The sequence below is a fragment of the Cornus florida genome, unplaced genomic scaffold (genome assembly GCF_030987335.1).
Source record: "Cornus florida cultivar Cherokee Brave unplaced genomic scaffold, ASM3098733v1 CherokeeBrave_3.0.0_Hap2_Chr02, whole genome shotgun sequence".
In the NCBI taxonomy this organism is placed as follows: domain Eukaryota; kingdom Viridiplantae; phylum Streptophyta; class Magnoliopsida; order Cornales; family Cornaceae; genus Cornus; species Cornus florida.
Genome location: NW_026775572.1, coordinates 53,566,311 through 53,578,484, shown reverse-complemented (window position 1 = coordinate 53,578,484; position 12,174 = coordinate 53,566,311). Strand labels below are relative to the sequence as shown.

Sequence of the window (12,174 nt, the reverse complement as noted above, 5' to 3'; positions counted from 1 at the left end):
CTCAACAAACTATTAACTCAGTGCAGTCTAATCAACAAATGGTTAAAAACGTATATAGTCTAATCAACAAATTGTTAGAAACGTATATAAAATAACAATTTTGGACCATATATTATCATCACAGGTTTAAAATAAGAATCCCGCACTCTTGTTGAGCATTAACTACCTAATATCAAATATTAAATTAAGTTTAGAAAATATTGAATATTCAAGGGGGAGAATGTAAATTATTTAAATTCAAGGTGTTACATAGATATACAGAAAGATATAGGAATATGTTATAACATTCCAACAAAAAAAAAAAAAACCAGAAAAGAAAGAAAATGTTGGCTATAAAGGACCTAGCTATCACAGTTTGTTCATCAAACCAAAATGGCAGAACTGAAGCTTTTCAGGACATGGTCAACTCCATTTGCCCTGAGGATCATTTGGGGCACTGAAACTTAAGGGCATAGAATATGAAACCATATTTGAAGATCTTACCAACAAGAGCCCTTTACTTCTCCAGCTCAATCCTGTTCACAAAAAGGTGCCGGTGCTGGTGCATGATGGAAAAGCGATTGCAGAATCACTTGTAATTCTTGAATACATTGAGGAGACATGGCAAAACACTCCCATATTGCCAAAAGATCCTTATGAGAAAGCCATGGCGCGTTTCTGGGCTAAATTCAATGACGATAAGGTAAATAACCCGAGTCTCATATATGTTTTGATGTCTGGCCCTGAATCAAAAATATCAAAAATATTTTTGTATCTATATAATTGCATAAAAATCATTTAGATTTATATAGCTTTCCAACATAAAGTACTTTCAAATTTTATAAAAGTGACATTGCGTTTTATTTTAAGCAGTGTTTCTAACATTTCTAGCTGGCTTACAAAGTTGTTTATTCTAAAACTGTCATCTAACCAAACATTCACTACTTCTTCTTCTGTCAAGCTTTTACCATCAGTACGGCATGTTTTGTTTACAAAAGGGAAAGAGCAAGAGGAAGCTACGCCTGCAGTTATGGAGAACCTGAAATTCATAGAAGAAGGGCTAAGAGGAAAAAAATTCTTCGGTGGAGAGACTATTGGATTTGTAGACCTTGCATTGGGTTGGATGGCTAATTTGGTCAGCGTAATTGAAGAGGTAATAGGTTTTAAGTTGGTTGATTCAGAAAAGTTCCCATTGATATTTGCCTGGATGAAAAACTTCTCAGAAGTTCCAGTTATCAAAGAAAACTGGCCACCTCGAGACAAGCTAGTTACCAAGTACCAAATTATGCGTGAGACACGCCTTGCAGCAGCACCAGCAGCACCAGCACCAAAATGAACCAGTTCACACAGCCTGCACGAAACTTCAAAGTTCCTACAATCACATGAATGAAGATCATATGAGGCACACCCCAAGTTTTGTTTGTTTGCGAGCCAAAGCCCCTAGTAATTGCTTCTGGGAGTTGAAGCTTCTGTCTGTTTTTTCTTTCCCAGTAAGTTTTTAATAATAAGTGGGCAGTGTTTAACACGTTTAATAAATGGGTGAGTTGTGACTTTTGTTTTATCAATGAACAAAGCGCAGGAGTCTTTATCATTATCAAATCTCATTCAGCTACTCAAAGTTAGCAACATAATTGCATCTATAGAATCTTGCACTAAAAATTTTCACCTTAACATTGTGATCTTACATTTTCTAATGAAATTACAGATCTTGATTTCATGCCTAAAACGATTCATTTGTTTGCACCTGATATAATATAGTTATTAGAAGATAAATATTGTGGTGCTGATGAGACAAGTTTAAGCATCACCATGTTGGAAACTAGTTTTTTAACTAGTGATAATCAAGCATCTTTGGGTCAAAATTAGAGTGGGTCCCACTAATCTTTTGAGGTGGGTCCACATTGGAACACATTCCTCTTCGAGAGTATATGAATGTGGTATATTTATTTACTCAAAACGGTTTCCAGGTGAATGAGAAATTGGATCCAAAGTATGGTGTTTGATAATGGTAAACATATATGGTCTGTTTTGAGAATGTTGGAGAATATCGTTATAAGAGCGATTAAAGAATCACTCGTTGACAGAATATTGATATGAGTGAATTATGGGAGTGATTTTAGAAATCTTTCCTATATCATATTTATCGCATGTTTATATTCTTTCACCTATAAATAGAGGTGATCATTGTATACAAAAATTAAGAGATGATACAAGGAAAGTGATGTAGCCCTTTGGGCTTTGTGTGCCATGGATGTAGGCCGTAGTGGCCAAACCACGTATATCCTTGTGTTGCTACATTTTTAATTTCTCTCTCCAATATTTTATTTTTTTAATCAAAGCAGGTTTATCATACCCTACTCTATACTCTACTCAACTTGGATCTTTGGATCAACTGGTCTCGGATCTCTGGATCAACTCGTCTCGGATCTCCAGATCAACTCTTCTTGGATCTACTCATCACAGACTCTCGACAACTTTGTATTTAGTGTCAAGTTGGATCAACTCGTTTCGGACCCTTGACAACTTCGTATTTAGTGTCAAGTTGGATACTTGAGTTAAAATCTCCGTGTACCAACTTGAAGGGGCTGTTGGAGAATTTCGTTAAAGGAGTGATTAAAGAATCCTCCTTACAGAATATTGATATGAGTGAATAATGGGAGTGATTTTAGGAATTTTTCCTGTATCATATTTATCACATGTTTATATTCTTTAACCTATATATAAAGGTGATCATTGTATACAAAAATTAAGAGAAAATACAATGAAAGTGACGTAGCTCTTTGGGCTTTTTAGGCCGTAGTGGCCAAACCACATATATCCTTGTGTTGTTAAAGTCTTAATTTCTCTTTTCAATATTTTATTTTTTTATCAACAGAGAAAAACCACAAGTGATACAATACAAGTAGGATGATATCAACAATAACAAATCCATGTGCCCAATTTCCTTCAGCTAAAGCATAAAATAGATAAATCCAACAAAAAAGAACATGCAAAAATTATTTCTGAGACCAGCTATTATATTTATCTGCAAGATTAGTAAATTTTCAGTGCCTTCACAACATAAAATAAATTCAAAGAACTGTCTTACATTTCTAAGAAATGGGGCTTTTGGAAAAGATAAAACTGCCAGTGCAACATTGTTTGAGACGAGAGAAACCTACCTGTTGCACCCTATTCCCAAGTCCTTCGCCCTTCTTTTGACTCCAGGCATTCAGAAACTCCACATAAAGGAAGAAAATAATATATAAATTATAATTCACCAATACTTTTGGAAAATGAATAACAATCTATAAAGCATGGACACAGATACGAAATACAAACACGATGCAATACTAGTAATGTCTGCTCCATGGACTTCTGATCTCCAACACTAGAACGCCCACTCTCTAAGTATGTTGCGTGATTTCAGAGTTGATGACGATTTAAGCTCCACAAGTTAATGATCAATACTCTAAAATAATAACTCACCATCTAATGCAACATACTAGATGATGAAAAGAAAAATATGCACTCTATGTGTTTAGATGCTCTATATAAAGATCTCTCTAGATTGTATGTATTCTCTTAATAATGTGTAGAGAGATATCTACATCTCTCTGTGTATTATGAGAGCTTAGAGGTGTTTATATAGTGCTTTTTGTCCAAAATATTAGTCTCTTAGTTGTAATCAGAAAAGGAAAACAAAAGGCATGTTTGGTTCAGTCTTCTAAAAGCAGTTCTAAAAAACTAAAAAATGTTTCCAGAGAACTATAAAAATACCGTGCTCTAAAATCAAACCTTTTTAAAATGAATTTTCAGAAAAGTGTCAACCAAACACAATTATGTACTGTTTTCTGATTTTCATTTCTCTAAATACATAAAACTGCTTTTAAAAAACCGAACCAAAAAGGTTGTTAAACCTTTTAGAATTTTGATTTGAGATAGTTTCCAAAACAGTTCGTGCAGAGGTTGATGATCGAGCTATCAATTGAACCATACTGGCATTACTTCGATCAATCAAAGTATTTTGAACTTCGATAAAACTTATGTAAAATTTTATTTACCTATCGACATATCAATGGAGGCTTACGGTTTTTGTAAAAATTTACAGTTTAAAATAAGTTTATTTAGTTAGTTAATTAGTGTTGATATCTATGTCCAAGTGCAGAATCCAATTTTGAAGATACGTAAAGGGAAAAAATGTAATATCATCTCTTGAATAACTAACTCACCAATTAGGGTCCACACTCATACATTCTTATTTTAGGGAACAATGCATACATGCATTCAAAACATCTTTTTCATAAATCAAAACATGTATGCATTGTGCCCTAAAATAAGAATGTATGAGTGTGAACCCTAATTGGTGAATTAGTTACTCAAGAGATGATATTACATTTTTTCCCTTTACGTATCTTCAAAATCGGATTCTGCACTTGGACATAGATATCACCACTAATTAACTAAAGAAACTTAATTCTTAGAACACCACAAAAAGTACAGGTTCCAACTTTTATTCCAAAATTTGCCTACACCAATTTCTATTCTGGCAAGGATTGATTAGGAAGGTTGGATCGATAGAGCCAAAGCTTGGAAGAGTCAAGGTTTGTCCAGTAGCTGTTTGACCAATCAAAATCATTGTTGACTGACCAACAGTAAGCACTTGATTGGTCAAACTATAAGCTCAATGAATCAAGTATAGAGTAGTCAGTAAAACTTGCTGAAACTTCTGAAGTTACTGAATTATTTGCACACTCTCCAAAACTAAAAATAGAGCTCGAGGTTCATCCAAAATATAACAATGCATCAGAGACTGAGAATACTCTAAATTGGGAGAACAAAGAATAATCAAAACAAACTTAAAGAGGTATATTTTATGTGAGTGATCTACTCTCCATGGAATCTCATGCATAAACGATAGGCAAACCACATCATCTCCTATTTAAGATTGCTGGAGATTAATGTGTAAATGATGTTGTGAGGTCAGTTTTTGTAGACTATGAGGTGTGCAAGAGGCAGCAGCTAGACTCAGAAAGAAGTGAATAACTAGCGGAAGAAATTTTTTGCATAGATGCAATCGATCAGTGGCTAGGCCAGTGTTGTCAACTAGGGCATAACACTTAGCATCGGTAGTCTTTGTACTCAAACTTTGCATATTGGAATGATCATTTGTGTCAAGACTCAAGACTATGTCCTGTTTTACTGCTCGAGTTTGATTATGTACTAATAAATTGATTATGTGATTGCATTATTAATAATAAGGATCCAATCACTCCACTCTCTCTGTCACTCTGCAAAGCTTCAGAGAATAAAGATAACCTTTCACTGTCTCTTTCAATAAAGAATGAAATTACTTAAGAGTGGAGATGGAAAACCTACTAAGTTTGAAGATGCTAGATAGGTTGCTAGCAAGGCATGATGGTGGAAATACTAATGCTGGTGTCCATATTCCCTTGGAATGGTTGACCACCATCTTCACCTTCTAACCACACTAGTCAGTAACTAACTCCCTCTTGACTACCCAAAAAGAAATTTATATATTTTCCCTAGATTTTAAGCCAGCAATTTAGATGGAGAGTGTGTTTCAGATATTATAAAGAGAAAAACTATTATGATTTGGATTTTGCACATTTTTATAGAATAGTAGAGAGACCATGTTTCTTTTTTTTTTTCCTTTTCCCTGGGTAAAATTTTCCACTCTACCCGGAAAAAAATAAAAATAAAAATAAAAAATAAAAAAATAGAAGGAGGAGAAAAGAAACATGGTTTCCCTGCTATCTCTTTTTTTCTTTTCTTCTTTTCTTGAAATCCTCTCTATTAATCTTGCATTGTCAAATTCTTTGCGCATATCATACCCTTAGGTGTTTCAACAGAATGAATATATATATATATATGTATATGTATATATTGATTCACCGACACCAGTGTGAGTTTTTTTTGGAGGTATGGGGTTTTACTAATTCTATTTTTTAAAACGTTCTTGTATTTTTCTTTTCTTTTTTTGTCCTTTGGCTAGACTGTTTATCAATCTTACTAAATGAAATATTAAAATATCAATTGCTTTAGGAATGACGAGCATATAGTTTATTTTCAAAAGCTTCAATGGCTAATCGAAGAAAAATAATTTGACAAAAAAATATCTCTTCAATTTCCCAAAAATAAATAAAGAAAGCATTTGCAAAGCAAAATTAAAAAAGTCATTAATCAATTTTAGAGAGGATATTGACAGTAGCAATAAACAGCAATAAAGCAATCGAAGTATACCTTCGGGAAATATACAGCATCCAATTGAAACAGCCACCTTGTCTGCAGAGAAAATACATTAGTAAGTTGTTTCAAATTTTAAAACTTAAAGTCTAATTAACAGAACAAAAAGACAAAAATAAAAAATAAAAATCCTTAACTCCATATAGTTCACAAAATTATGAAAAAAATACATTATATAAGAAGAGTGAAAAACATCTACCAGATGATTGACATAACATGGTTGACCTAAGGTTTTATAATTAACTTGGTGCCGATGCTTATGACTATTCCTGCAACTAAAAAACTGCAAATTCAGTTATATAAGAAACATTCCAACTAACTTCCACCAAACAGAGGATGAGCCAAATGTCAAGCCAGTCTGACCTTCAGCCACCACTTTGAAGTTCCATACGGCGCATGGATAATAGATTTTTTCATTGCAGACGACCTTCTTCAGTCAATCAAATGTGGCTGTGTAAAGAAATCATCACCAGTAGTCCCCACAACTACAGATTCCGTCCTTGAACAAATGAAAGCGATTGGCGTCTCTAACTAATAATTCTCGTTGCGTAATCTTCGATATGAACTTAGTCACAGTGTGACAATCCCCACAGACCCGAAGATTCTTCATCACCTGCAAAGGTGTGCCTGGTTTCGTGTTTAACAATCCAAATGCTATAGCAATCCTTTCGCTGTGGCCACAGAGCATGTCTCTCTTCTCATCCTCCTCAACATCATGAAGAACATATTGTAAATCAGCAACATAACCTTCCTTAGCCATTAAACCAGCAAGTATCTCTAAGAACTTATTGACCTCTTCATGTTGTTCGAAGGAACTATCCCCAGTGCCAAACACATAAACCCTGTTTCGAATCTCCATCCAGCTACATCCAGGGTCTTTTCTCAGTCCTCTAGCTTTCAAAGATTTTCTTATCATTCTCACTTGATCCCACTTCCCTAATTCTGCATATACATTTGATACTAAAACATAATACCCAGTATCATCCGAATTTAATTCAATGATACGTTCAGACACACGCTCTGCAATCTTTATGTCTCCACTTGCTCGACAAGCACTAAGTAGAGCTCCCCATATACTTGCATCTGGCTTCAATGGCATGGAAAGAACAAACTCCTCTGCTTCAGCGAATAGCCTAGATCGTGATAGAAGATCAACCATACAAGCATAATGTTCAATCTTTGGCTCAATGTTGTAGTCTTTCTTCATCCGGTCAAAGCAAGCCCGGCCTTCTGCAACAAGACCTGAATGACTACAAGCAAATATGATTGCAAGAAAAGCAATATGATCAGGAATAACACCTGTTGCTTCCATCTCCTTGAAAGCTCTCAGAGCTCTCTTTCCTTCACCATACATCCCATGTGCAAAGATTGATGCTGTCCATGTCACTACATCTTTTGTTTTCATTTGCTCAAATACTAGGAGTGAGTTCTTCAAACTACCACATTTGGAGTACATATCAATCAGTGCATTCCCAATTGGAACATGTGACTCAAACCGTAACTTGAAACTGTAGCCATGGATCTCCTTTCCTTGACGTTTGGCAGCAAGTAAGGAACACATGGGCAAGGTAACTAACATGGTTGCCACATCCGGCACCATCCCCTCTGTTCTCATTCTACTGATCATCCTGAATCCTAAACTACTGTTCTCAGAATGAAGACATGCAGCAATAATAGTATTCCATGTTACAATATCACGAGTTTTCATGCCCTCAAATATTTTTAGTGCATCCTCCATTCCGCTACATTTAGCATACATATCCACAAGAGCATTTCCCAAAACTAAGCTTGAATCAAGTCCCATTTTTGTTATCTCACAATGGAGTTCCTTCGCATGATCAGTGTTTATTAACTTGGTAGACATAGATAGAAGCATCACATAGGTGACAAAATCGGGTTTGAAATCCATTTTCATCATCTTAAAAATCTTCTTTGCTTCCTCATAATGTCCATTTTGAATATAACCATTAATCAAAGAGTTCCATGACACCAAATCCCTGCATTTCATTCTGTCAAAAACTTCCCACAAAGACAATAAATCACCACACTTCGCATACATACTAATAAGAATATTAATTGCTGTAGTATCACATTCATGCCCACTTCTCATCATGTACTCATGGACATAATTTCCCAATTCTAAATCTCCAATGTGACCACAAGCATAGAGAACAGATGTAATTGTTAATAGGTCTGGTTCAAATTTATGAAGCATATCTAGAAACAACTTGATTGACTCTTGATACAAGCCCGCTTGAGAATACCCACAAATTATAGTATTCCAAGTGACTGTGTCTCTAACTGCCATCTCATCAAATATCATCCAACAATCTGCTAATCTATCTAATTTGAAGTACATAGAAAGAAGCAGGTTACTGATGATGATATCACTCTTAACACCAATCTTTTCAACCAACCCATGAACAATCTGGCCCTCTTCAACGGCAAACAGACCACCACATGCAGGTAAAACACTGGACAAAGTGAAAGAATCTGGAACAACGCCAGCAACTTTTGAACAATGATAAGTTTCCAAAGCTTCCTCCCAATACCCATTTGAACTATACCCCGAAATCAGACTATTCCAAGAAACAACATCTCTGTGAGTCATTTCATCAAACACACTACGCGCTCTATCCAAATCATTGAATCTCGAGTACATATCAATCAAAGCATTGGCAATATACAAATCCGAGCCAAAACCCATTTCCATAACACGATCATGAACAAGCCTACCCAAATCAACATCCAAAAAGCCCGCGCATGCATTGATAACCGAAGGGAAGGTGTATGTATCAGGTCGAAGCTTCAACTTCCGCATTTGTGAATAAAAATCCAAAGCCTCAGAGAACATCCCATTATGGGTAAGTGCTCGTATGATTGAATTCCATTGAAAAACATTGTTAGTTGGTGAAATTCCGCGAAAAACTGATAAAGAAGCAAGTGGATCTCTGAATTTGGCGTACTTGCTAATGAGTTTGCCAGAAAAGAAGGCCGACTGGTCGAGTCCTAATGTGATTATCAGTGAATGAAGTTTGTGGAGCTCTCTAGAGTTCGTTGCTGAAGATAAAGCTTTCGAGATGATATGAAGTAGTTCTTGGCTTCGTTGGCCTAGACTTCGAAACTTTGCATCTTTCATGAGACGAGACTGAAGTTTGGCTCAGATTTTTTTGTAACTATTCATATGGTTGGCCGTTGGAAGCTTGTTTGGTTACGGAGTTCTCCCACCCGTTTTAAAGAAGGGACAGGGTAGTGAAAACAAATTGGAATTTTTCCAGCAATTTTTAATTACCCAAACAAAAATCAGATATTGTGAAGCATTTTGAAAATTCCTTAAATTCGACTTATAATTTACCAGTACAGTACCAAAACTGTAGTAAAAGAAAGGTAGCATGTTTGTTTTTTCCTTAATGGTGATGTGTATAACTCTGTGTGTGTGTGTGTGTTTTTCTTTTCACTAATGTGTCTAAAATTCAGAAGGTGATTATATGTAATTTATTTTTATTTATGAAAGAACTATGTAATGCCTTTATGTTTTATTTGTAATAAGTCAACATGATCCCAAGAGATTCGTGCTCGCGGGCTCACTCTGTAGCACTACTGATATACATATATGTTTGAAGGTATTTCAACAAATCTATACTAAAAGTAAGGTATGTCAACAAATCTATATTAGTACTAATTTGAAGCATGCATTGATATTATTGAACTGTTCATTGAATGAACAATCTCACAATATTATGCCTTGCTTGGGGAGGATTGATACCTCCAAGCTCTTTAGCATGAGACTTGAAAGTAACTAAATTGTATTCCATGAATATGTTGTAAAGGGTAAATCAAACCAAGCAAGGTTGGAGGTTATAAATTGGAGGAAGGACTGTTATTACTTTAACAAGAGTACCATTGTAGCAAAATGTCAAGCTATTATGTGACTAAGTTGGATAATTCTTCTTAATGGGTGTCGTTCTTACACTCCAAACGCACTCTCACTCTCACGCTTTGCGCGTGCTCTTACACTCCGAGTGCATTCTTATTTTCACGCTTCGCGCGTGTTCTCGCTTCCATTCCCACTATGTGTGATTTAAATTTTGTCATTTTTGAGCTTTTTCTCTCAAATTCGCTTTCGCTTAATTTATTTGAATTAATTATGTAGTGATACTTGACCACCCATTTAATTTTGAAATCCGTTGCCAAAAGCTGGGTTCGCTTATAAAATTGAGTTAGCAACTGGGCTTTGGAAAAGACACTGGGGCATTGGGTTAAGGCCTACAAATACACTGGGCTTGGAGTTGGGACTGCAGGCTATTCATTTATTGGTGATCCAATTACTGAACAAACTAGAAAGCATACTCTATCTTGCAGTGATCCGTTGTCATGCATTCGGATCGGAGTGAATTCTGACTTGCAGTGCTTAATGAATAGCAGGGGATTTGCCCCCATTAAACATTTGCAAATCCCCTACTATTCATTACCTTACAGTCCCCTGATGTGAGCTGATTAATACCGTATTTGGGTTGGCACAAGGAAAAGAAGTCAATAAACGGCATAGTAACTTAACGTGCCAACTGTAAGCCAAAAAAAAAAAAAAAAAAAAAAAAAGAAGGAAAGTTGAAATAAGCTAGAAAATTTAACCGCCCCGCGCTTCAGCACTTGCACTTTCCCTTTCTTCCCTTTTGGTTTTGTTATTTCCCTCCTTTCTTTTTCATTTTGTTCATTGTTTCTTTTTAATTTCTTTAATCCAAACCCTTATTCGTCTCTCTTTGTTCCATAAAAAAATCATATTGCTTTTGAATTCCTTTTTTATTAAGAACCCTAATTATTCGTCTCTCTTTGTTCCATAAAAAAATCATATTGCTTTTGAATTCCTTTTTTATTAAAAACCCTAATTCCTCTCTCCTCTATTCTTACTTTTTTACTATCTTTTTTTAATCAAAACCCAGATTGCAGTGTGCTGATTTCTTCAATGCAATGTCAGCTCTTCATCTACAGGAAGGAAATTTACAATGGACCTGACCTAATTAATGCTTGATTGTTGGTAAGTCTTAATACATGTTATTAATATTGTGCATTTAATATATTGTTCATTTACAGTGAAATTTTTGTTTTGAACGGAACAGTGTAGATTTAGAAAATTTATGATTCTTTCATTTGTCATCGATCTGTCATTATAATGAATGTAAAATCTTCCATAATTGATTTTAAGAATTGAATTGGCTTCAATAGGTATGAACGTGTTATCAAAAAAAAAAAATTGGTATTAAATGTATGCGGCAATTAGACATTTCAAAGGTTAATATTTAATATTTATGAGAAAAAAAAAATTGCGAAATTTAACAAATATGGACTCTAATCACCTTCACCATCAAAATAAGCTATTCACACAGTACTGACTAACTTATGTCACACTTTTCATTTGTCGTCTGTTAGTGTAAATTATGATAGTTTTTAGTTAAAATTGACATTGGTTAAGCATCATAGTGAATCTGAAAACTTGGATAATTGTAGAATTTTTTTCTACAATCATAAATAAGCATTCTAGTGAATGTAAAATCTTCCATAATTATTTTTTTGAACTGAGTTGGCTTCATTAGGTACCAATGTGTTATCCAAATATTTTGTTTTCTCATGTATGCGGCAATTACACATTTCACAGGTTATTATGTGATATTTATGAGAGAAAAAACATTGTGAAATTTAATAAGTAGGGACACTGATCACCTTCACCATCAAATTAAATTATTCACACAGTTCTACAAACTAATTTCACACCTAAATTTAACATTTTTTAATTCTTTTATTTGTCATCCGTTAGTGTAAATTATGACATTTTTTTACTTGAAATTGACAATGGTTAAGCATTTTAGTGTATTTGAAATCTTTGATAATTGTAGGATTTTCTTCCATAATCTTCAATAACCATTCTAGTGAATGTAAAATCTTCCATAATTG

At 34.7% G+C, this 12,174-nt stretch overlaps 1 protein-coding gene and 1 pseudogene across 5 annotated transcripts; one reads left to right on the top strand and one right to left on the bottom strand.

The window, feature by feature from the left end:
- The first annotated feature begins 372 nt into the window (after positions 1-372).
- On the top strand, positions 373-1,315 carry LOC132296247 (probable glutathione S-transferase; annotated as a pseudogene).
- Positions 664-9,459, bottom strand: LOC132294996 (pentatricopeptide repeat-containing protein At3g03580). 5 transcript variants are annotated; one of them, XM_059793059.1, is made up of 4 exons: positions 6,589-9,459; positions 6,425-6,508; positions 6,223-6,264; positions 1,152-1,351 (listed from the first exon to the last, which is right to left on the bottom strand). In XM_059793059.1, exon 1 carries the CDS (start codon positions 9,362-9,364, stop codon positions 6,692-6,694), a length of 2,673 nt encoding a protein of 890 aa, XP_059649042.1. In that variant the 5' UTR covers positions 9,365-9,459; the 3' UTR covers positions 1,152-1,351; positions 6,223-6,264; positions 6,425-6,508; positions 6,589-6,691. The 5 variants fall into 5 exon arrangements, with proteins under 5 accessions (XP_059649044.1, XP_059649042.1, XP_059649043.1 ...); XM_059793060.1 differs by having other exon boundaries at positions 6,425-6,500; XM_059793062.1 differs by having other exon boundaries at positions 6,425-6,494.
- Between the last annotated feature and the right edge of the window lie 2,715 nt (positions 9,460-12,174).